Here is a 26,503-nt window from a genome sequence, read left to right as displayed (position 1 = left end):
TGCTTATTGCGATTGTAAAAGGTTTATAATATGAGATCATTTTAAACTATAAAGATTAACTCAATAAACAAACACTTTACGATGTTAATAATACCAGCTGAGATGCTAAAATGTTCACATTCCAGATGCCTTGCATTCACTTGAGTCAATGCAGTTGAATTTTGAAAAACATTCGACAGCTTACATGTTAAAAGTTCCCTTACAGCATTTGTGGCTTCAGAAACTTCCCATCAATATTAACTCTGCTTTCTTCCCACAGATGCTGCCCGACCTGCTGAATTTCACCCAAAATTTCTGTTTTTCTTCAAATGTCCAGCACTTTGTTTTACCTGAATTTCAACTGTTGGTCTGTCAGCATTTCATTCTGTGTAATTTTAGATTCAGTCAGCGAAAATGTTGAAAGAAATTCACAGCTTACTTGTCAACTTAGAGTGTAAGGGTTTGAAGCAAATAAAAACTTAATCAGTTTTTTGTGAAACAGATAGAAGAAAATGAAAAAAATAGCTGTTTGTAGCAAAAGGGTTTCAAAAAAAAAGAAAATTTAGTTATTTATAGTGAAAAGGTTTGAAGAAAAAGAAAAAATAGTTGTTTATAGTGAAAAGATTTGGAAAAGAAAAATTAGTTGTTTATAGTGAAAAGGTTTGAAGAAAAAACTTTATAGTGAAAGGGTTTGAAGAAAATAAACAAATAAACAGTTTATAGTGACAGGATTTTATGATAATAAACAATTAAGCAGATTATAGTGACGGGTTTTAAGGTAATAAACAATTATTCAGATTATAGTGACGGGTTTTGAAGAAAGTGAATAATTGAGCTGTTTATAATGAAGGCAAAGAACTGCGGATGTGACCACAGGAAATCGGTGTAAAACTGGAAAGTACTGGGAAAACCCAGCAAGGTTTCTAATATCTGTGGAAGGTAAAACAGAATTAGGTTTAAAGTGTGACAGTCCACTACTGCCCTCTCTCCCTGACTCCAGAGAGTAACATCCGGGATATTCCAGGGCAGTGAACAACACGTGAGGCTGTGGGAAAGGTGAAAGGTCAGGCTGATCACGTGCTCGGGGGTGAGAGGTCAGCGCCGTCTCCCACAACGATGGCTGTCCGAGGTCTGCAGCTGGCCGGATCCCGGTGAAGGAGGGTGTGGGGAAGAGGCTCTCGGAGCGGGCTGGGCTGGGCCGCGCCGCGCCGCCGCCGCAGGTTGAGCGGGGAGGACGCGTCTGGGCCATGGGCTGCAAGCCCGGCGGTGCCTTCCAGGGAGAGGCCGGTGGAGGCTGTGCGGACCGGGGAGTGCAGTGAAGGCGGTGGGATGTGGCAGCCAGCCAGCCGGGCTGGGTCCGGGTCCGGGTCCGGGTCCGGGTCCGGGACAGGGCTCGGGCTAGGCGGCAGGAGCGAGGAGATCGGAGAGTTGATCGAACATTTCTCCAAACATCAATACCGGGCCAAGGAGGCCAATCCCAAGGTAAACTTGAAGGAGGCTAACCCCGTGGAAATGACCGCGGAATATTCTGTCAAGTAGTAAACTAATAATCCAAAACTGGTGTAAAAGCGTTCAGTAATCTCAACCCAAAGTGTTCATCGAATAATCTAAGTAAGTGTCAAATAACCTAAATGCTTAAACATCTGGGCACGGAGTGACACTCTCTCGGGATCCACGCTCCGAGTGACCAGGTCAAATAATAGGTAAAATTAGATCAAGACCAGTAAATAATAGCCCAGAGGTTACTGGAAGAATGCACGCCGCACCGAGTGTCATGGACTGAATGTGCTTCCTCGCCTTTCAAGCCCTCGCTATTCACACAGCAGGTTGCTCGGAAATGCTAATAGGACAACAGGTTGGCACCTGGGACCTCGTGAACTTTGCCCCAATTATCTATCACCTTAATTGACTTTAAGGATGGAAAAGAAATAATGGGAAACAGTTGAAGCTTAAAGAAGCAGAGTAAAGAAAGATGGAGGATTAAGGGAGGAGGGGGGGAAACATGCAAAAACGTTTCCTTCATTAAATCAACCAAATTCAAAGGGGAGTGTATCGAATTCTTTTTTGAAAAGAAAAGTTGGTGTTTGCCCCTAAGCAGTACTGCCACCTTAGGTCAAGCTGACACTCCATTCCAGTATTGAGGGCATGCTACACTGTCAGAGATGCTATTTCTCAGAGAATTGATTAAACTGAAGTTAACCAAGCGATCCTGCCACCTTCTTGAAACAATGTAAAAAATGCCATGGCACTATTCAAAGAACAGAAGTTATTGCTAATAATTATCACACTGATATTGTAAAATTCTGATCGATAATGTGTGTGCCTGTTGACTGCCAATTTTGCAAAGTAATTAATTAGCTGTGATGTGCTTTTAACATCCCAGGTTCCTGAGAAATTGTATATAAATCCAGATTCTTACTTTGCACCTTGTCTGGTCTTCTATTGGGGTGTCATTCTTTCCTACAGGTGATATATTATAAGTTGACCACCTATGCTCTGGTGTGAGGTCCTCAATACTTCAAATGGAAAAAAAATGTACTAAATATTCATGAGAAGTAACTGTTTTAATATATTTGTTACAACCAGATTTTGAGCAATTCCAAGCACTAGATTTATAATTTGGCCTTACAGGACATTAATTTTAGACTGTGACATTTTATATCGAAATACATGTTTGAAGAATGAGCAACTCTTGATTTAGTTGTTCAACACTGAATGTAGAACAGTTTATTTAAGGGACTTTCACTTCTGCAATATTTTTGTAAATGTACTTTAACAAAATGAGTTTTCTTAAATGTTAATCAAATCATAGCGATGCACAGTATGGAAACAGACCTGATGGTCCAACTTTTCCATGCCAACCAGATATCCTTAATTAATCTAGTCCCATGTGTCAGCACTTGGCCCATATCCCTCAACATCCATCATATTCATATACCCATCCAGATGCCTTTTGAATATTGTAATTGTACCAACCTCCACCACTTCCTCTGGCAGCTCATTACATATATGCACTATGCTCTGTGTGAAAAAGTTGCCCCTTGGGTTTCTTTTATGTCTTTCCGTCTCACCCTAAACCTATGCCCTCTAGTTCTGGACTCTTTTTTTTGTTTTTTTCCCCATACCTCAGGGAAAATACCTTGTCTATTTCTCCCATCCATGCCCCTCATGATTTTATAAACCTCTATAAGGTCACCCCTCAGCCTCTACTCCAGGGAAAACAACCCCATCCTATTTAGCCTCTCCCTATAGCTCAAACCCTCCAACCCTGGCAACATCCTTGTAAATCTTTTCTGAACCTTTCAAGTTCACAACATCCTTCTGATAGGAAGGAGACCAGAATTGCCCACAATATTCTAATATAATATTCCTCTTTAATTCACATCCATCTTTTGTGAAATAACTTGCTTTTTTTCAATCCCTTTGTTTCTTCCCCTGAAATTATCTTCTGGAACAAACATGATTTGATGTAGAATGTTATTGCTTTACCAACTCCACTTTTGGATTAATTCCATGTCCTTTTTCCTGCAACTCTGTTTTCATTTAAAGTTCTTGTATCAAGATATGCAGCTTAATCCAGTGCATCCTCTCAATGAATATTTGGAGGTGCTTCTGACTAACATGCAGCACAAAGCTGATGTGTCAAGAATGTGTAGAGTAAAAGCAACTTGACTGAGCTCAACTGAACTGCAAGTCCATCAAGCCTGCATCCTTAGTACACTTCTCCATAGGGATCTTGAAGCATGCTGATTCCATCAGTAAACACTTAATGCTAAACCAATAACATTTGAGTTGTCTTGACCACGTTTATTGGATGGACGTCCTCCATATATCCAAAGATTTTCTGCAGTGAATTGACCACTGAATCATAACTTCCTTTTTGCTACAAGGTTACCCGCAAGTGAAATATAAAGATGACAGACATTGAAACTGATGTGTAGAAAACGGTTTCTGATAATTGATCTCTGGAGTCTGACTGATTGGAAAGGTATTGAAAGGGGTGAACAGAAATGATAAGCTCAGCTGTCTGAGAAGATGGTCCAGAGAAAAGAGCGTAGTGAATTGTGCACTTTGAGCCCACTGTCCTCTTCTGCAGCTAGTGTGTCAGGGCCAGAAGCCATCTTCTAATGAGAAGTAAGGCTGCCACATAGGTTACTACCCTTTATTGCACTGTCTTCTTGACACTGGGGATGTAAAGAAAGGTGGCATGGTAGCTTAGTGGTTAGCATTGCTGCCTCACCACACCAGAGACCTAGGTTCAATTCCAGCATCTGAAGACTGTCGGTCTGTGTGGAGTTTGCACATTCTCCCTGTGTTTGCATGGGTTTCCTCCCACAATCCAAAAAGGAAATATAGGTTAGCTGATTTGCCAATGCTAAGTTGTCCATAGTGTTCAGGGTGTGTAGATTAGGCACATTAGTCAGGGGTAAATGTAGAGTAATGAGAAATGAGTTTGAGTGGGATACTCTTCGGAGGGTCGGTGTGGACTTGTTGGACCGAAGGGCCTGTTTCCACACTGTAGGGGTTCTATGATTCTATGATAAATAAAAGTTGTTAATTGGAGTGTGTTGGTCTTCCTACTAGGAAGCGAGCATAGCAAATGATTAAAACCAATCAAAAATTGTTATATAGGTATTGATTATATTTAAGGATGTTATGCAAAACATTGCCAAAGTTCCTATAGATTACTGTTTTTTTGCTGACCACAGTTTAAATTGTAGAGCTGAAAGAAATGAATATTTTAGTTTTAGTAAACATACCTGTTAATATTTAAACATGCAACTTATATAATTTTAATAATTTAAATGAGGGTACTTTTTTTAAAAAAATGTTTTCATCCCTATCTGGTGTGACTGCTATCAGGAGCTGTTTGAGCTTTCAAATTTTATGCTGTGGTATAAAACATGCCACCATGCTCAACATGCCACCCCAATATGCCCTCTGACTTAGATTTAAAAATTCATTCCTGTGTTTTGACTATTTGCAACCTGGTTAGCACTTATGGGCAGCTTGCTTTGTACTTTACTGCCAACTTCTAATGACACTGATCATCTTTGAATTTCAACAGTGACTTATTTGCTAAGTTGGCCAGTCCCTCTTCAGAATCATGCAGCAGGCAAGAGATAAATCTTACGAATGTTATACAGAGCATTGAGAGCTCAGTTTGTGCTGTGGCACTGAGCCATGGATTTATCTTTAATTGTGCTTGGAATTTTGTCTGTCTTTGTGGTGTGAATTGTCACTAAGAAGTGCTAACTTCCATCTTTGACATATGGCACCAGATTGTGTGCTTTCTTCCTGCTCTTTCATAACCTACTAGCTAACTAGAAAATTACGTAAAATCTAACTGGTAATGGAAGGAGTTTCACCTTTTTTTTATAGAAAAAGTAATCAACTGGCATTTTTGCACTTTTTGAAGAATGAGATTTCTGAACCTTATTTACATTTGCACTGGATTTTGCCAATGAATGTTGTGGATTGGAAGTTTATAATTTCAGCTGAGATGAGGTTGTACTAGATAATGTCAAATTTTCTTTCAAATCCCACTCATCAGAGGATTTTGCTCTCCTTTTGAAACAGGAGCTATATCCACTTTGTGCAGGTTTTAGTTTCTATTTATGAATATACATTTTTGTTCATTTCTACTCAAAACATGCTGCACAAATAGTTCAACATGTCTTGAAGTGTAAATCAAATTCACCCATTAAGAAAAGAAATACACACTTAAAATAATTACTGAACCCTGTCATAACTTTTATCTTTTTTTTTCCCATGGGATATTGGTTACCCTGAGAATGTGGTGGTGAGCCACTTTCTTGAATTGATGCAGTTCATAGGTACAACCACAGTATTGTTGGGAATGGAGTTGTAGTTTTTGACCCAGCATCAAAGAAGGAATTCAGTTGGTTGGAGACCTCACCTGTTTGCAATCCTGTCCTCCGACTATATCCACAAGTAATATTTTCCGGGAGGCATAGCAGTCAGGAGTAGGAACCTGAATGGTTTTCCTTTTCCTGGCATAAGTGTGCTGAGGCCAGTTTTGCTTGTTTCCAGGTACTTTACTGAGCTGTGTAGCTCACCACTTTAACCATCTTAGCAATTGGGGACTGTATTTAGCTATTTAAACTTTTGAAGGATAAATTGCACAAGTCACATATTTTATCTTTAGAATATCCACATCTATGTAGGTTAGGCTTGGATGGATCATAATTTTAAACATTTCTCAGTCAGGTACATTCAACCCACATTTAATGACTTCAATACATGATGTTGTTTAACATTTTGTGGTACAGTGGAAGTACTGTGCTGTCATGATTCTGTCTTTTGGATGAATTGCTAAACTGAAGCCCAATCTCCCTCAATGGTGAAATATTAATTTCCACTATTTACAGATGAGTGGGGGAATACTGTTGCTCTGTCAGCATTTAATCTTAAACCAAGAGTTTATATGGTCATGTATCACGTTGTTATTTGTGGAGTCATGTTATGCAAAAGATTAGTTTTTATGCATTCGAAAGTATTTTCCTGACTGTGAAGTGCCTTGGGATGTCCTGAGACTATGCAATATGTTCTACAAATGCAAGTGTTTTCTGTTCTTTATTTCATTTCATTAAAACTCCTCTATATCTCATGAGTTATATGTATAAACTTCAACCATTGTCTGCCATCTCACTTAACTAAAGGATAGAATTTTGAGTTTAAAGTCTGTGTGGGGATAGTGACTGAATGCTAAAGTTCACTGGAAGGAATATGGGAACATTGGCAACTTAAGAGTTTTCATTATTTTAAAAAAGTGAAACCTTTTTCATTATATGAAATGTGTACAAAATAATGAGAGGAATAGATAAGAATCAATAGCCAGAGACTTTTTCCCAGGGCGGGATTGACTGGTACGAGAAGTCATAGTTTGAAGATATTAGGAGGAAGATATAAAGAAGACGTCAGAGGTAGATTCTTTACGCAGAGAGTTGTGAATGCATGGAATGCGTTGCCAGCTGTGGTGGTGGAAGCAGAGTCATTGGAGATATTTAAGTGACTGCCAGACATGCACATGGATAGAAGTGAATTGAGGGGTGCATAGGTTAAGTTACTATATTTTGCATTAAGATTAAATCTCGGCATAACATCGTGGGCCAAAGGGCCTGTTTTGTGCTGTACTTTTCTATGTTCTATGCAAGAGGGATATGCTTGTGGTCAGTTAGAAGAACTTGAAAAATGATGTCCTTCAGATGGTTTAAGATCAAGGTGGAAGAGTTTTCATTAATAAGGAAGTTGTTTATTTGGGTATATAAGAAGGTGCTGGAAATGTGTTGCTGGAAAAGCGCAGCAGGTCAGGCAGCATCCAGGGAACAGGAGAATCGACGTTTCGGGCATAAGCCCTTCTTCATTTCCTGAAGAAGGGCTTATGCCCGAAACGTCGATTCTCCTGTTCCCTGGATGCTGCCTGACCTGCTGCGCTTTTCCAGCAACACATTTCCAGCTCTGATCTCCAGCATCTGCAGACCTCACTTTCTCCTATATAAGAAGGTGGAATTGAGGCCACAGTCAGATTAGCCATGATCTTACTGAATGGTGGAGCAGGCTAGAGGGGCCAAATGTCCTCTTTTTATTAATTTATCTCTTTGTATCTATGTGCAGGGGACGTATCTCCAGGTTGACACCCTTCACTGTGGTAATTTGGACTGTCTCTGTTTACAGGTGGAAAAGATTGAGAATCGTTGCCTTGAATTGTTCAGGAAGGACTATGTTTTCAGTGTGATTCTGAATCCAAATGGAGAGCTTTGCGGACATTATCCCCGCCAAATCATCATTATGGAATATGAAAGTACGGAGGGTGACAAGGACAGGTAATGGGATTTAATCAAATAGTTAACATATTTAGCACCGTGTGACTATAGTTTGATTATTTATGTCTCTATTATATTTTCCTAGAGAATGTGCATATTAAATTGATTTGGAGATGGGTTGTCTGGCAGAAAAGAGTGGAGAGAGGGAGAGAGAATTTCATTTAGTTGATTCTGGCAATGAAGCTTTAATTGCTAACAGCAGACTGTCAATTTGAAGAAATTTTTGTCAGCGATTTCTTTTAGTGATGTTATCTGCATATGGCTTATTGAATATCCAGGTTATTTTTCTCTTTTTTTTCCTATTTTCAGTTTCCTTGCATCATGTGCCCCTTTCTCTTGCTGAGTCGATAGACAAACAGTCTCATTCTAAACCTCAGCTGGTGCAGCTATGTTACAAGTGGTTGTGGTGACAAAAACAAAGTGCAAGAGGTTATCAGAGTGGCATTTGTGGGTAAAAGAGTCAAGGTGATGATTCCGATTTAATCCTTCATCAGAACTATAAGTAACTATAGATGAACTGCTTGTATAAAATAACAGAACAAAGGGAATGTAGTTGGAAAACTTGCCTGCTTTTTTAATATCCCAATATTTCTTTTGGAAAACAGTTTCATCTGAAGTTAGAAATTCTTTGAAGAGTAATTTGTCACATATTGCATTGAAACGACAATTACTGCTCTTGCATTGCTTTCCAAATTCACAACCTCTACTAGCTAGAACAACAAGGGAAACAGACAGATGGGAGCCCTAACAAAAAGATCCACTCCGAGTGAGACACCATCCTGACTTGGAACTATGTCATCATTTTTTCACTGTCACTGGATCAAAATACTGGAACTCCCTTCAGAGCAGCGCTGTGAGCACACGTACACCACGTGGATAGCAATGGCTTAAGAAAGCACCACCACCACCACATCAAGGGCAATTAGAGGTGGCCAATAAATGCTTATTTTTACCAGTAACTTACTCAGCTCAAGAACTGATGGAAAAAGGGTTTTTACAATTGTCAAGATGGCATAGCTGTCTCTTCATAGCTGGAAGTATGCTGCAGAGTGCTGTGCAAAAATGGATTAACATTAAGAAACCTACATCACAGAAGAATATTGCTGATGCAGAAAGTCTGAAGTAAAACATAAAATGCTAGGAATTCTCAGCAAGTTGGATAGCATCTGTGGAGAGAAATAGGGTAAATGATTCAGGGAAGTGAAAGGTAATTGACTCAAGTTCTGTTTCTCTTTGCAGAAGCTCACTGACATGGCTGCAAATTTATAGTATTTGTTTATATTTCAGATTTGCAGCATCTACAGTTTCCCCTCTTTGAAGGAATTTCCACGTCTCTCTTCTACTTCCTTCACCTGAAGGATTAAGTTTACTTTCCTTTTTGCTGACAGTTCTCTTTAGTGAGGAGATGAGTATTTTTTCTTCCTTTCTTTAACAGTGGTGACAAAATTAGGAGAATCTTGCTGGGAGGTATTGCTAAGCCATTTTGTGAATTGGGATCTGTCATGATGCATGTTATGGTTAACAACACATCAATTCAACTGCTTCTGCTGTACCCTTGGATTTTTAACTTCACCATCAGTTCACATCATGTTATTGCCTCTATCTCTATTCAAACCAAACTAATAAAGCCAAATAGACAAGAAAAACAAATCATCACTCAAATTATTTAAAAGATGGCCCAAATAGTGACATTCATTTTTAAGGACAAACTATTATAGAGTCATAGAAATGTACAGCTCGGAAACAGACTCTTCGGTCCAACTCGTCCATGCCGACCAGATATCCTAAATTAATCTACTTCCATTTGCCAACACATGGCCCATATCCCTCTAGACCCTTGCTATTCATATATCCATCCGGGTGTCTTTTGAATGCTGTAATTGTATCAGCCTCTGGCAGCTCATTCCATACACAGACCATCCTTTGCATGAAAAAATGCATCTTAGGTCCCTTTTTGTAGATTTTTTTTTCTATGCTAGAACTTAAAAATAACTAATGAATTTCTTTTATGTATGATGTCAGCTACTGGCTTTTTTTATACTGTTGTGAGCTTTACTGGGGCCGGTAACTACTGTTCTGGCAGCAATAATGAAATCGCCATATGCATTCAAAGTTATTCACTCTCGTGACACTTTATATATATATTGGAATATTAAGGCTGAAGATGTAATTGCAAAGAATAATTGTCATAGTGTCTCTCCTGCAAATGCACTTAAACAGGAATGTGGTGCTGTTCAAATCATCATCGTGCATCCACTCCATATTGGAAGCAGAAGTGGTGCATTCTTTGCTTTCTCTCCCATTGCTGCCCTGTTTTCCATTCCTGTCGCTACAAAAGGCACAAAGCAATTTTTATCGGTGGAAATGGGCATTAGAAGTAAATACAATGAAACTCTAAGAGATCATTCTCTTGCAAGAGTTTAAAAGCTCACTATCTTTTTAGTGATTAGAGTCAATGTCGAAGGCCAGAAGATAGCAAGTGTGAGTTGTGCAGCAGGAGTGGCTGATCCATAAAGCCTAATTATTTTTTAACCATCATCCCCATAAACCTGAAAAAAAGTGAGCAGGAAGGCAAATAACCAGGGTCGAGAAAAGATGTCTGGCAATGCTTTGAGATCCTCGCTGATCAGAAAGGAAGGTGCTGAGGATACAAGTGGGAATGGTAGGCCTAACTGTTTCCATTGTCATAAAGTGGAACACTTTTTTTTGTACAGAATACTGGAGGATACAATGGAAGCCCAAGGAACTTATTGGGGTTCATAAGAGTGAGTCTGAAAAGCGAACTCAAAAGGAAAATACTACTGATTTCAATGGTAAATGGCTGCATTTGAACTGTGACTTGCTGTCTAAAACAGTGGGATGAGAGTTATTCAGAAATTAAGCATGGATGGATTTGACTTACTCTTAAACTGCAACTAGAAGATTTTGAATAGGAGATTATGGGGCCATATAAGGATAATTGGGAAGGTTAATAAAGTGACACTGCACTTTCATTATCAGGAGGAAATGGGATGTACTCCTGTACATCCCAAGAGAACCTTCAGCTGTGACATCTCCATTTGAAGGCTATTCAATATTTGCTGAGATGACTGCTTCACCTGAGCTTGCTGATGTATCTGTTCCTCTTCCTTTTTCCTTATGCCGTCATTGAACTGCATCAACAGTGATGACGTCTCCTACTGTGATCAGAAACAGGACGGATCTTGGGAATGCTGACTGCTCGCATAACTATCACACCCAAACAATGTTTAGCATTCTCCTCCATATAGTGGGACGTGGAAAGTCATGGAATGCCTCGACATGATCCTTTGATAGAGGAACCTTGTACCAATGAAAGTAGCACAAGTCATATCACATTGAGACAGGATGAGATTGACAGTACTGAAGCCTTTGCCTCGCATCATTGTTTATAAGACCATATTGACAAGTTCTTACAGTTCAAGGTGAAAGGAAAGAGCTTCATTGTCCACATGGAGGCTGAGTTCTTGCATTATCTTTGTGCTTTGTCACTTGCAGGCCCCACTTTTTAAGGTTTCCTGTGAGTATCTCTGCTTCACAGATATAACTGTCTTCAATCTGCAGTGAAATGATCAAGATTGCTTGTGACCAGGATTTGCACACTTTGTGCATGTAAGATAAATGTATTGGATACTTGTGATTGCAGATGATTTCAACTTTACTATGTAAGTATGAGTAATGCAATTGCTGCTTGAAGAGTTTCATGTTGCTCACAAGTAATGTGCTCAGACAGGGGAATAAAGTCTCCACCCACTTTGGCTTTGATCTCTACCATTTTCCATTTGCAGTGTGCATTTGAGTTGCAAAAGTATGGAAGGCACTTCAGGTCACGTTAGGCATTGTGAGTCTCAGGCTCAGCCTGGTCAACTCTCTCTCCCCCTATGTGTTTAATTATTCCCCCTTCACAATTATTGTCCTCTTTTTGTATCCCAGCATGTTGCCACTAATCCCCAGAACTGAGGTCTTCTGCTGTGCAGCTCCCTGACTGACTGACTGCAAATCCCCTGAGTGTTTGCAATAGACCTGTCAGACTGGCTGTGGCCCTTTTCTTTGGACTATGTTAGTTAGCACAGCCTGACCTGACTGCCCTTAGCTGCTGACCAACTATGTCCAAGCCTGTGGACTGTGAGCGAGTGCTGCCCTTGACTGACTGTACCGAGGCTCCCTGATTAATAGTAACTATCCTTAACTTGACTGGGGACTGTTCCTCTTAGACGATGTAATGTGGCTAATACCCTTGCAGTGGTCGGGTGTTTTCCACAAAGGTTGCTGTCACATGGTGCAGTTGTGAGATTGACATTGCATGTGCAGTGACGCTACATTCACCCCCTTGACTGATGAGTACTGATAATCAGGCCAAGGTACCTGGCTTTGTTTCTGTGCTAAATAGCAAGCTCCAGCTGAGGGGGCATGGTGAAAAATGGCAAAGCAAGGATACTGTGGGCACTTGAGTAGGCGCATCGTGCATGGGCACTGAGAGCATGTGACCAGTGCTGAAATACACTTTGGTCCCATCCAGGAAATGGGTGCTTGACCGTACATACCAAGTGTCCTGGCAGTACCAAAGCAATGAAGGATGCCAGTTTGATCCAAATTTCAGCTTGAGTTGCAGTAGTGTATTGTATTTTGGGAATTATCCTCGCCTTGTTTCAATCTAGTGGGTGGGAGAATGAGAAACTTCATAAATGAGGTGAGTTTGCATAAAATGAAATACTAATACATGCACCCCTCATTACTCACTCTTATAAGTCTTGTCTCACCAACCAGCACTTATTTGGAAAGGGGACTTTTTTTTTTGCTCTCAACATTGAGAATCTCCATGCTGGCCATCTTCTAATATCATTTTCAAATTTTCTGCCAATGCCTATACAAGGATGGAAAGATTCCATTCACAGATGCCAGAGACCAATATTTTGTGTTTATGTTCACTTATTTTAGTGATGCAATTGAGTAAGATTCAAACAAAAGTAAACTGTTTACTGCGTTTTCAGTCTTTTTGCTTTAATTTGTCTGGGTCCAATCTTTGACTCTAGTTGGGTGTGTTTGTAGGTATAGAACAGTATTGACCTCAGTCATGATGATTGTTGAATCAAACTCCTACTTGTCACTTACTGATACTTGTTCTTGAGGTTCATTGCCAAGTAATAACAAATAGGCATCCTGTTGGAGAATACAGGACTAACAATCAGGAAGCTCTTGCAATGAGTGACTGTTCTCCAACAAGGTACTGTGCAATTAATTATGCCCTAGTTTTCTCATTTTCTGTCAATTATAGTCTTTGTACAATACTTAGTGCTTGACACAGGGCCTTCATTTTACAAGCTAATAACTCATTCCATATGAACGGAATTCTTGTAATTTATTTAAAGCGATCAAAAATTATGCTGACAATAGCAATTTTAAACTTTACAATTTCTTTATGAAACTTCACCTTTAAGAATGGTTGGTGTTTCCATTAAATGACAAACTTTATTTTTCTCTTTAGTTATTTTTCAGTCTTCCAGGAGACACATTTAATCCATAGATGTCACATGATGCCAGGTTTATAGCCCAATAGATTTATTTGAAATTACAAGCTTTCAGAGTGCTACTCCGTCATCAGGTTTAATCCATAGTAAGGGGAAGGAAAAGAGTCGGTGAATTATTGTCATCTATTCAGTAGTTACAGGGTGCACTTGATGGAAGAATATTGACTTAAACTCATCACTCTTATTCATCATTAAGGAAAATATTGCAGAGTGTTTTATTTGTAGCTAGATTGAAATCTTGCTTCTCTTGACTAACGTTTTTGTTCCAGGAATCTTCACAGCCGATCAAAGCTTTAACATCCTTGTAGATCATGTTTCCATTCACTTTACCTGTATTGAGTTTCCAATCACTGCAAATGTACCACAGTTGCATGTTTTATCAATAATTGCCATGAATGTGGTCAAATCAGTTCCAAGCCTCGGCTAAACACAGCAGTCCATTCAAAAACTGAATCAATCTCTTTCATTGTATTCTGTCTTAATGTAGGATGAGTTGCTGAGCAAATAGTTGTTTGGGCTGCAAGAGTATATTCATATTTAGAAATTTATGATCTCCTGATTCAAGAAAAATATTTATGGTTAAATCTGTGCTTTTTTTAAACTGTTTTTACTTCCTACTGTAATGTGCTAATGGAAGTGACCCAAATTAGTGAGAAGTGGTTTACAGTAACCCACATGTTTATTTCATTACTGGCAGCATGATGGAGGTTGCTGCCTTTCTAATTTGTTGCATTATATTTTTCTAGATGTAGTTCTAATTCAGTTGCATTAGTAAAACTTCTTGAAGTACTGTTTTAAAGCAATGTTCCAGGCTTGCTTAAAGAGAAAAATGGTTTCTCTGGTTTAAAATGCTTGCACTGTCAGCCACCAGTTGTACCTGTGCACACCCTCCTCCCACGCCCTAAAATGCCACAAGTGTTTCTCATGCGCTGATAAAACCTGCTGTGATAGCACTGTTACCTACAAACTTAATTGTTGGATCCACTTATTACAACTGATGTGATCAAATCTTTGTTATGTAATCACTTCTAAAAGATGCAGAAGGGTTTGTGAAAGTTGGTAGATGCATTCTTTGGGTGGTGATTGGTGAATGCTTTAAAAACAGCTGCTGAAGTGAAACAGTCCTAATGGCAGTCTGATTCTATATTTACAGGGATATTCTTTTTTTTAAATAATGATATTATTAACAGTGAAAAAGGGAAGGAAGTATTTTTCGTCGATTGAAAGTCTGTACATCTATTCTTCAAATGGAATCTGAGTTTTGAGCTACCTTGGTGAAGAATTGAATCCATTCATTAATCGTCTTGGATACAGGCTATTAAGGCCAGCTGGAATCTCCAGTTTAATTAATTAGTTAGCATCCAGGCTATTTACTTACACTATTTAGTGCATTGTACATATTTGTAGAACCCATTTAGTTGAAATATAGTCTGTACAACTTAGCTAGTAGAACACGTTTTGCTACTTGACGTTGCCTAAGGTTTAATTTTTAAACATCTAGCTATTAGATTCTATTTATAATATAACAATTATAACAAACTCAGAGGCGACTTAAACTTCCTGGTCTAGTGGTTTCCTGAGACAGTCATGTTTTAGAATTTGTGTGTGTGTATGTATGTTAGCGGAGTGCAAATTAAAGCTTGTATGTCAGATTCCTGAGGGATTTCTTGTGCTACTTATCTGATTTTTGTTTTTAATTGAAGATATGTTTGATACCTGCACCCTCAATGTAAAATAGTTTTTGTATCCATATGATTCGATCTTTGACATAGCTTTAGTTGCCTACAAAATTGATGTTGCTAACAGCCCTCACTGTGACCTGTAGATATGTGTTCTAAGTTACTCTGCCCTGTACTCCACTTTGAAGAAGTTATGTTGTTTCTCTGTCTGATTAGACCAAATGATAACTGCAAAATACTACACTTTTTTTAAAAAAAGTCTACACTTGTTACTCAATGCCAAATGAATATTGTTAGCATCACTGTCTCTGCCAACCTTGTGTAGGATTTAAGAGACTGCTGCATTTGATGTAGACATCACTTACTCGCAGAGACCTATTCTCTTGGGGTATTTTTAAAAATGGATGTTTTAATTTTATATTTGATACTTTTTTTTTGTAGGTTTGAGAGCACAGTTCAGACAAGCAAACTGCAGGATTTTGTGAGCCGTAGCAAGATGGCAAGATGTCGTAGTCGCTTTGTCTGCCCAGTCATCTTATACCATGGAAAGGTATGATTATTTTCTCTTTTTGTTTTGAGGGTGAGTTGATATATTAATTTAAAACTTCGAAGGTTGGAACACACAGTGATGGATTACTTTGTAACTTGAGCCTAATAAGCTTGGTTTGTAAGATACTTGATGGAAATTGGATCAGCAGAGAAGAGTATAGATAAGCTGCAAAAGTGCAGAGATGGCAAGTGACAATGTTTTATAGTATTTAGTTTAACTTGGCTTGAAATCAGAAGTGAACCAATTTATAGCTTTTTTAAAATGAGTAACCAAATTTTCAGACAAAGTTTATTCCATGAACCACTTGACTTTTTAAATTGAAGTACTTAGGCATTAGTCATTGTCGTCTTCTGATATGGTCAGTTTCTATTATCATATAGCAATCGCTCCTCTTGTATTCTATCTAAGATAGACCAGTTCTTAACATTCAGTGCTCCATAAATTATTCTACGCTGAACTACATCTGCCACCAGTTACGTAAAAATCCACCTCAGCAGAGGGATGTGGGCGCTGGGTTATCTAATAATTATGGTTATCAAACATGTTTTGCAAAGAAGCTATTGACACTGGTGATGAAAGGTTCTGACTTGAAATGTCAACTCCCCTTCTCGTCTGATGCAGCTTAACCTGCTGTACTTTTAATGGTGCTACTCAATCCACTAGTGATAAGAGGAAATGTAGCTTGTTACCAGATATGCTTCAATAGCTTGTAAATTCATGATTAATTCTAAAGAATAAATATAATAGGTTATTATACAGAATGGAAAATGGTGAGCAAAATAAAGTGGGGCTAGCCAAACTAAATTACTTTTCAACTAGAAAATAAATAATCAGGCATGATTCAAAGGGAATTTTGACTGAGGGGGAAGTACTAATGTACCTGACTTGAAGTTCTTGTAATTGAGGTTTCAAATACTAGGCAATGTGCTAAAAAGTAGAATGTTAGCAATAAATAGTGAAATTACAAAGAAGTAACAGACAAAGTGGGATAGATTGATTGGGAGTGCCTCCAAAATTTAAAAGAAATATCATTTGAGGAGTTAAACATTTATCTTATAACAAAAAAGATATTGAAGAATATAATGAGAAAGATTGAATGCAAACAGAAATATCGTTCTTGGATCTAATGGGATTTTACTTTCAAAAAGAAATTCTTAACTTTTGGTATCTACTGTCAGAATTTGCTCACCAGTCAGCTTCTCTGCTAAATGTTGGAGCTGTGCAACCGTAAAATAAAAGCCCTGGATTTTGCAGTAATATTGATGGCAAAATTGTTGAATGTTTTCTCATTTCTCCGTTGAAGCTGACAGCAACGTCTAGAATCTGCATATTAGATGCAGAAGTCCAGAAGCTGCTTTTGGTGATAATCTTCCCAAAGAAAGGTTTGGCTTGGGAAAAGGGGATGGAGGAGCCAGAGTGATAATGTAACTGGGCGAGTAATCCAGAATCCCAGGTTAATGTTCTGATGCAGGGTTTCAAATCCTGCCATGGCAGATGAATTAAATTCAGTAAAAGTCTGGAATAAAAAGCTAGCCCAGTGGCAATTGTGTAACTATTGCTCTTGTCATAAAGACCTATTGGTTCATTAATGTCCTTTAGGGAAGGAACCCTGCCATCCTTACCTGGTATGCCCTCTGGGCAATAAATGCTGGCCGATCCAGTGACACCCACATCCCACAAGTGGATTTCAAAAATCAGAATGCAATGTTATATCCCTATGTGGCAATCAACTTCATGTGAATTCTCCTTTTCACAACGTTAATCTCAGAATCAAACAATGAGGTGTTCCTGAGCTTTTAATTGCATTATTTCATAACTACTGCTGAAAAATCTTTCTTACCCTGAGAAATGAATATTATAATTTCTAAAATGTTAGATTACAATACAAAGTTCCACAGTTTTGAAAAGTCTGAATCTACCTTAATTCCATGTGTTTGTGGCTGAAAATGTGTTGCTGGAAAAGCGCAGCAGGTTAGGCAGCATCCAAGGAACAGGAGAATCGACGTTTCGGGCATAAGCCCTTCTTCAGGAATGAAGAAGGGCTTATTCCCGAAACGTAAATTCTCCTGTTCCTTGGATGCTGCCTGACGTGCTGCGCTTTTCCAGCAACACATTTTCAGCTCTGATCTCCAGCATCTGCAGACCTCACTTTCTCCTCCTTCCATGTGTTTGTCCCAATCATCATTTTTCACTCTCAAATTTAATAAAGATGGAAGATAGTACTGCATTTTCTTACCTTTGATATCTGAGAGAATACTTGAACGTGAATGTTTGCCTCCCCCTTCTTGAAGACACCACTGTTACTGGATATTTGGAGATTTCCTTTAGTTGGCAACAAATTCAAACTAATATTTGGAAAGAAAGTTCTGCCACAGATATGGCTACATCTTTGTGGGCAACTTTATTTAAGCTCTGCAGCAAGCCCTGTTATTTTGCAGTTCATGGCCAAACTTATGGAATCATTGAACAGAGTGCTACAGGTGAGAATATGCTATATGTCTCCTTTGGGGTGATACTCTGGAAATCAGGCCCTGCTATTCCTGGAGTTGTCACAAAAGTTAGATTTTAAGAATACACAGAAGTTCCCAATTTACCTATCATTCAGATCCAGGTTTTCAGCACAAATCAGGTTTCTGTACTTTACAAGAATTACTACTTATTACAAATAAATATATTCTAACTGCATATACATTTATATGAACAGTTGATGTATAACTTGAATCCTCTTATAACTGCATGCACATGTGCACACAGACTAACAAACTCAAACAGGAGAAAAAGACATGGGCAGTGGTGCCTGTTCACAGGGCTTTCTGAGGTGGTCCTTTTGTCTTATCCAGGCATTCTGCTCCTTGATTCTCCTTCTCCAAATACTTTCAATTAGCATCATAGAATCCCTATAGTGTGGAAGCAGGCCATTCAGCGCATCGAGTCAACACCAACTCTCTGAAGAGCATCCTACCCAGTCCCACTCCCCTATCCTATCCCTACATTGTCTATGGCTATTCACGCTAGCCTGCATATCCCTAGACACTATGGGCAATTTAACATGGCCAATCCATCTAACCAGCATGTCTCTTGTCTTTGGGAGGAAACCGGACACCCGGAGGAAACCCACACAGCCACTGAGAGAATGTGCAAACTCCACGCAGACAGCCGTCTGAGGGTGGAATCAAACTGTGAATCCTGGCACTGTAAGGCAGCAGTGCTAGCCACTGAACCACTGTGCCACCCACCTGTCTTTGCAGAACGTACAGAATGACTGATTCACGCTTATAAAGTCTCTGGCTTACTGGTTAAGAGTTACAGCTGATGGCAACTGCTGTGGGAAAAATAAACTTGCTTTCCTGGTGTAATGTCTCTTTCCTGTCCTTAAAAAAACTTCTTTCCTTGAGGCAATTTGATGGTTTCTCCCAAACATTCATATTCCTGACTTGTTCAGATATCCAGGAGCCAGTTACACAGTTGTTGGCAGGCAGAAGACCTCCGTCATCAATAACTGGTCATTTATCCAAAGCTGTTTGTTGCCAGCCACAGCTCCATTTGTGCCCACCCCTTGGATCCAGCTTGTCTGCAAACTAGTCTTCCACTATTTCTTTAACTATCTGCTGTATGAACAAACAATGAGTGTCCCGTTACTTGTGTTTAAAAAGTGCAGCAATCTGTTAACAGAGTGATAAAACTTAGAAACAGGCTCTTCAGCCAACCATGTCTATGCCAGCCAACAACCACCAATCTACACTAATTCCATTTTCCTGCACTTGGTTCATAGCCTGTTAAGCCCTCGCATTTTAAGTGCTCGTCCAGATACTAAAACGTTGTGAGAGTACCTTGCTCCACTAACCTCTCGGGCACCACTGTCTATGTGACTATTTCTATCACCCTTTGTGTGAATTTTCACCCAGAGGGTATAGAATTTTTTTTTAAACCAGATCTGGTCCAAACTGCTTACTTCTCACCTTAAACCTTTGCCCTTTGGTCTTAGACACAAATGAAACTTTTACACCTTCACATGTGAAAGTTCTATTCACAGGAGTGGTGTAGTCCTGTCCCTCCTTCAACCATATTTCAGTGACTGCAGCAATACGATATTCCCATGTACTGAGCAATGCTGTAAACATATCCTTAGTTTTTAAAATAGTACTTTGTATTTTTTTATTGTGGACTGAAATAGGCATAGTCATAAAAGTCTACACAGAAAAAGGCCGTTTGTCCCATTGAGTCTGTGCTGGTCAAAAATAACCCCTAACTATTGTAATCACATTTTGCAATACTTGGCCCATAACATTATATGCCTTAGCATTGCAAGTGTGTGTCTAAATATTTCTTGAATGTTATGAGGATTACAGGCAGATTACAGGCAAATTCCCATAATGCTCAGTTTAAAGAAAAAGCTTCTTCACATTGCCTCTAAATCTGCTGCCCTTTATCTTAACTTTACGCCTTCTGGTCATTGATTCCTTCAAACAGGGGAAAATGTCCTTCCTGTCTATGCTCTTCATAATTTTATATATCTCAAACATGTCCTCCCTCAGTCTCCTCTACTCCAAGGAAAGTACCCCCGCCCCATCTGTCCGATCTCACTTCATAACTAAAGCTCTCTAGTCCAGACAACATCCTGGTAAATCTCCTCTGCACTCTCTGCAGTGTAATCATTTTTCCTATAATGTCGTTTCCAGAACTGCACACAGTACTCTAGCTGTGGCCTAACCAATGTTTTATACTGTTCTAGCAGAATCTGTTAAACTCTGCTTTACAGAAAACTTAAAAAGCTACGGTCTTCATAACACAAATCTTTATTGCTTTGCTTTCATTCTCACTTTTATCAAAGGCTTCTATCCTCACTGGTTGAACTAAAACAAGTTAATATGCTATTCTCTTTAGTGTGCGCTAACAGGTTTTAAATTGAGTTATTTATTAAAGTGTTGTTGATTTTCAATTTCCAAGGTTTATCTTTTTTCCTCCTCCATTTGCAGCATATATGTCGGTCAGCAACCCTGGCTGGATGGGGGGAGTTGTATGGGCGCAGTGGGTACAACTACTTATTCTCAGGTGAATAATGATTTAATTCTTTAGAAATACATGTATATTCTGACCTTACTATAAAAGTAGTTGTAGGAGTATAAATAATTTGAATGGTATAGAATATTCTTTGTTTTTCCCTCCAAAACTGAATGCTATGGACAAAGAGACCTGGCTGTAACTTCATTCTTCTGCCTTGGCTTGAATTGGGTTGATTTGGCATTGCATTAATGCTACTTGGCTGGAGGTCAGTGTTCGCTCTGCATGGAGCAGAACTAGGCTGTGCCAGTATAAGATTGAAGTCCTCCTTGCTTTCTGACAGGGGCATATGCATAGTCTTGCGTAGTAATCGCAGCGTTGAAATGGACTATTTTAGCCCAGTTGTCTATGCCATGTATTTTTGCTGTAGCCGTATCGGAGCACTAGCTGATGACATATTGTTTTTAAAATCTGATTTGTACTAGAAGTGTAGCTATTGTATTGAAACCATATGCATTATTTTCTGAAATTGTTTAAGTTTCATTGACCTGTTAAGCTGAGTGCAGTCTGAGTTTGGGGGTAAAGAGAGCTTATATGAAGCTTCTGACAGTAATTGTTTAACTTCATCATGTATGCTTGTTTGTTTCCTCCTCTTAGGAGGATCTGATGATGCAGGAGCAGAGTCTGATGAAGTGCCTGATGATTTTGCAGTACGGTAAGTGACATACTTCATGTTTGGCCTAGAATAGACTGATAACACAAAAACATGAACCTCGAGTATAGCCTCAGTGTCTTGAATTCATTTCTGTGTGATAGAATAGAAGTTTCTATTTCTTGTTTTCCTCACTTTTCTCTTTTTGATTGCAGCTGATCCAATTGTTTAGAAACAAGGCTCATAAATATGTGAATTAAAAGCAGATGCTAATTGGCTGCTCTCGCCTGCTCCACATTTCAAGATCATGACTGACCTGGTTACTCCACATTTCTGTCTACCCATGATAATGTTTTTGCCCTCCTTGCTTATCAAAAATTTAACTGACTCTGCTTCCATCACCTTTTTTGAGGAAGAGAGTTTCAAAGGCAGTCAACCCTCTGAGGGCAAAAGATCTCCTTCCTGTTTTAAATGCGTGACTCCTAGTTGTAAAATCTCCAAGAAGAGGAAAGGCCCTTCTTTCCACATGCAGCTTGTCAAGGCCCCTTAGTAGATTAGATATTCAATCAAGTTGCCTCTTACGCTTCTAAGGTTCAGTAGATACAAGTCTATCCTGTACAAACTTTCCTCCAAGACAACGTTCCCATTCCATTGATCTAGTAAACCTTCTCTGAACTGCTTCCCATGATTTACATCTTCCCTTAAATAAGGAAGCTCAAGGTATGGTCTTATCACTGCCCTGTATATGGCTGCAACATGACATCCTTATTTTGGTATTCAATTTCTCTTGCAATGGCTGATTAGAATTTTATTAGCTTTCTTGATTACTTGCTGTTCCTGAATGCTAACATATTGCAATTCTTACATAATTCAAAGATCTGCAATCTCTCACCATTTTAGATAATGCTTTTTCATTCTTTCCACCAAAATGGACAATTTCATATTTCCCCACATCACATTGCATTAGTCAGATGTTTTGTCTACACGTTTTGGCTATCTTCTGTAGCCTTCTTTCTAGATTCCATAAATGGTGACTTGTATAATGTAGAAAGGGAACCTAGGACAATGCAAATAGATTTATCTGTGAATGTTGGCTTTATGGTTCCTAGAAAAGTTCTGACAAACCTTTTTTTTTTAAATCTACTGGGGATCAGCAGTGCATTCTTATTAATGGTTAATTTAATCATACTAGAGTTATTTCTCTCAAATCCAAATTGAATGAACACCAGGACTGTTTAGCCCCAGTACAAAAACAATGTGCCTTTCTATCAGTATGTGACCCATACTTTGAAGGAATGATGCACTACAAAGAATGAGTGAGTAGAATATCAAATATTGGAGCTCAATCGTAAATTGTCTTCTCAGAAATATCTGGGCTTATGTTTTCTTAGTGTATATCTGTGGAGAATTTTAACTGAAGAAGACATGCGATCTTTGTTTTGTTCTGACCTTGCTTCATTTCTTTTTGATTATTCCAGGAATGGTGATTCACAGTTGTTTGATAAAGTCCGGGGTCATGATATAAAACTGCTGCGCTATCTTTCTGTTCGTTACATCTGTGATCTGATGGTAGAGAAGAAGAAAGTTAAGTTTGGGCTGAAGTAAGTGGTTTCTGAAATTATAAAGAGGAGTAGGCCATTTAGTTATTCGAGCCTTATCCACCATTTAACATGATCATGGCAGATCTAATATTTCAGTGCCTTTTACATACGCCCCATTCCCATAACCCTGTATGCCACTGTTAAGAAGAAATCTATCAATCTCCACCTTATACAAATGCAAGCACTAAGCTTTCATAGCCCTCTGTGGTAAAGAATTCAATAAGTTCCCTACCCTCTGCATAAAATAATTTGTCCTCACTTACGCCTTAAGTGGCATCTCCCTTATTTTAAAATTGGATCCCTGGTTCTATACTGTGGAACCAGGGAGGCTGGTACAGGAACATTGAGCCAAATGGCTTCCTTCTGTGCCGTAACACTTCCGTGATTCTGAAACATCCTATTTGCATCTCTGCTGCTAAGTAGTTGGTAAGTTTCTGTGAGATCACTAATTATTCTTTGAAACTCTAGAGAATACAGACCCAATTTGCCCAATCTTTTTTTCATAGAGCAGTCCTGCCTGATGCCTTGATAACGCTACAGATGTACGTGAGGAAGAGGCATATTAACAGTTATAAAACAAGGAACTCTGAGGGAGGAATGTGATAAATATTAGACTATCATGTAGAATCAAGGTTATAATTTGCCTTTATGATCTGAATGCTCAACAATTTAGGATTGTCTCAACGTTTACAATGCCTACGAATGCTTCCTCCCAGACTTGTTTATTCCTCCTCAAGTAAAATATTCTTATTAATGCCTAATCATGAGCTAGCAACCCAGAGGTTGAGAGTTCAAACTCATCGATGCAAGGTGTGAAATGAGTTCCATAAACCTGGTAATGTGTGGTAGCAGGCAGCAGAAAAATGACAACAACGTCTTCAGCATTGCTATACATCCTACTGATTCACTTCAGGAAGAGGAGTTCCCACCATTACTCTGTCTGTCCGACATGAGATTCTTGTCCCATCTTTGAATGCTAATACCTGCAGAATTTCGGATCGGCTGTAAATGCTGCTTTTGCATTATTGTACGCATCATAGGAAAAATATTCAGCTAATTTTTAAAATTCTTGTAAAACAAGTCTCCACCCATCATGTGAAGCATAAATGGTAGAGGTAATGGAGGTGATTACCATTCCTTCATTGTAATTAATTTTTTAAACATAACATTCCAGCTTCAATAAGAAACCATGTACATGTTAGGAAAAAGAAGAAAAAAAATATATCCCATATGTTACTCTATCTTTTTTCCCTTTACTGTGCTGACATGTCAGCTTTACATAAATATTTATTGAAAATGCTTTGTATAATTGAGTCTGAAATGGACACTTGGGGTATCATATGTCTAAATTGCTTCTGCTTGGTTTTCATTGTTTGAATCTAATGTATTTTCTGACATGTTTTTAGTTTATAATATCTCAAATTGTAGCATTTTGATTTGATTTAATTTATTGTTGTCACTTGCCCAGGTACAGTGAAAATGTTTGCATGCAGTACAGGCAGATCATTCCATACAAAGTGCATTAGGGTAATAGAACAGAGTGAAGAATTCAGTGTTACGGCTGCGGAGAAGGTACACAGAGTGAGATCAACATTAAATGTAAAATTTGAGGGGTCCATTCAGAAGTCTAGAAACAGTGGAGAAGAAGCTGGTCTTGAAACTATTTGTACGTGTATATGAACCTTTTATATCTTTTACCTGATGGAAGAGGATGGAACAGTGTAGAACTGGGGTAGAAGGGGTCTTTGATTATGGGGTTGCTTTCCTGAGGCAGTGGGAAGTATAGATGAAGTCAGTCAATAGGATGCTGGTTTGCATGATGGATTGGGCTGTGTTCGTGGCTCTCTAGTGCTTTCACACATATCTATAATTGCCAGATTTCACCATTCATGATATTATAATCTTACTGTTGTGCATATGTATGTTTTGAAACAAAACTTGCAATCTCTATTTAAAGTCTCAGATTCTGTATTCATGGTTTGCACTTTCCAGAATGTATTCCAGCTTTATCTGACTGCTTGGTCAAGGCATGAAGAGAGCAGGTGTGCATTATGAATCTCAATAGTTATTGTATTCTATGGGTATTTAATTCTCAAATGCATAACATGAAATCTTCATTCACATAGAATTAGCCTGTACAGAAATAGGCCTTTGGAGTAACGTGCTGATATTTATGCTCCACTTGAGATTCTTCCAAACTTCCTGTTTCTAACTTTATTAGTAACCATCTGTTCTTTTTCACTTTATATGCTTATCGCAACATGTCTATATGTCAAAGTGAATCCCACATGCTCAAGTGCAATTTGTGGTTTTTCAACATAGTATAAATGTAAGTGAAATACATAAATGAGTTCCTGAATCACCCCCTCATGTCTAATTAAAATTTTAAACCTGTATCATCCTATGTTGGGCTCCAATAGCAAATAGAATTTGATAGTTATCAGGGCATGCTCATGTTTGGTGGCAGATGTGTGTATTTTGAATTCAAGCACTGAAAGTTTGAAAATAGTCAATGTCCCACTTTAATTTGCTCAATCATGTCAATTAAACTCCTTGCAGATGACACCAAAATTGGAGATGTAGTGGACAGGAAAGAAGGTCACCTCTGTACAATGGGATTTTGATCAGATAGGCCAATGGATTGAGGAGTGGCAGATGGAGTTTAATTTAGATAAATGTGATGTGTTACATTTTGGAAAGATAAATCAGGCCAAGACTTATATACTTAATGGTAAGGTCCTGCGGAGTGGTATTGAACAAAGAGACCTTGGAGTGCAGGTTCATAGTTCCTTGAAAGTGGAGTTGCAGGTAGATAGCAAAGTGAAGAAGGCATTTGATAGGCTTCCTTTATTGATCAGAGCACGGAGTATTGGAGTTGGGAGGTCATTGTTGCGGCTGCAACATTTAGTTATGCCACTTTTGGAATATTGCGTGCAATTTTAGTCTCCTTGCTTTAGGAAGGATGTTGTGAAACTTGAAAGGGTTCAGAAAAGATTTACAAGGATGTTGCTAGGGTTGGCAGGTTTGAGCTATAGACAGGCTGTATAGGCAAGGTCTGTTTTTCCCAGTGTTGAAGGTTGAGGGGTGACCTTACAGTAGTTTATAAAATTGAGGGGCATAGATGTGGTAAATACACAAGGTCTTTTCCCTGGGGTGGAGGAGTCCAGAACGAATGGGCGTAGGTTTAGGGTGAGAGGGGAAAGATTTAAAAGAGACATCAGGGTCACCATCGTACAGAGGGTTGTACGTGCAAGGGATGAGCTGCCAGAGGAAGTGGTGGAGGCTGGTATAATTACAATATTTTAAAGGTATTTCGATGGGTATATGAATAAGAAGGATTTAGATGGATATGGATCAAATTCTGGAAACGGGACTAAATTAATTCTGGATATCTGGTCGGTGTGGACAAATTTGACAGAAGAGTCTATTTCCAAATTGTACATCTCTGATGCTGCAGAAGAGCTTCACATTTAATATTGGAGAGCTGCAGATGCTTGAAACCATATTTCTTGAGTGGTGTGATTGACCATTCTGAAATATGGCAAATATTTGGTATCACACTCTCACCAATTGAAAATTGTCTATAGGGAGGCTGACCACAGTAACATTTTTCAGAATTGTTGCTTACTCTGTCAAAAGCATATATCC

General features: G+C 38.8%; 1 protein-coding gene across 4 annotated transcripts in view; it reads left to right on the top strand.

Annotated features, from left to right (window-relative positions):
* The first annotated feature begins 1,171 nt into the window (after positions 1-1,171).
* Positions 1,172-26,503, top strand: part of mtmr14 (myotubularin related protein 14) — a 73,392-nt gene continuing 48,060 nt past the window's right edge. For all 4 annotated transcript variants that reach the window (XM_087994133.1, XM_087994134.1, XM_087994135.1 and 1 more), the window contains exons 1-6: positions 1,172-1,461; positions 7,678-7,826; positions 15,493-15,601; positions 20,578-20,653; positions 21,260-21,317; positions 22,733-22,855. In XM_087994133.1, coding sequence (XP_087850259.1) covers positions 1,309-1,461; positions 7,678-7,826; positions 15,493-15,601; positions 20,578-20,653; positions 21,260-21,317; positions 22,733-22,855 — 668 coding nt within the window. In that variant the 5' untranslated portion in view covers positions 1,172-1,308. The remainder of the gene's footprint in view (positions 1,462-7,677; positions 7,827-15,492; positions 15,602-20,577; positions 20,654-21,259; positions 21,318-22,732; positions 22,856-26,503) is intronic.

Source organism: Chiloscyllium plagiosum, unplaced genomic scaffold (assembly GCF_037043375.1).
Source record: "Chiloscyllium plagiosum isolate Xiang-an unplaced genomic scaffold, Cpla_swu_hap1 HiC_scaffold_14, whole genome shotgun sequence".
NCBI lineage: Eukaryota > Metazoa > Chordata > Chondrichthyes > Orectolobiformes > Hemiscylliidae > Chiloscyllium > Chiloscyllium plagiosum.
Note: the sequence above shows the minus strand (reverse complement) of the source record. Positions and strands in the feature narration are given on the sequence as shown.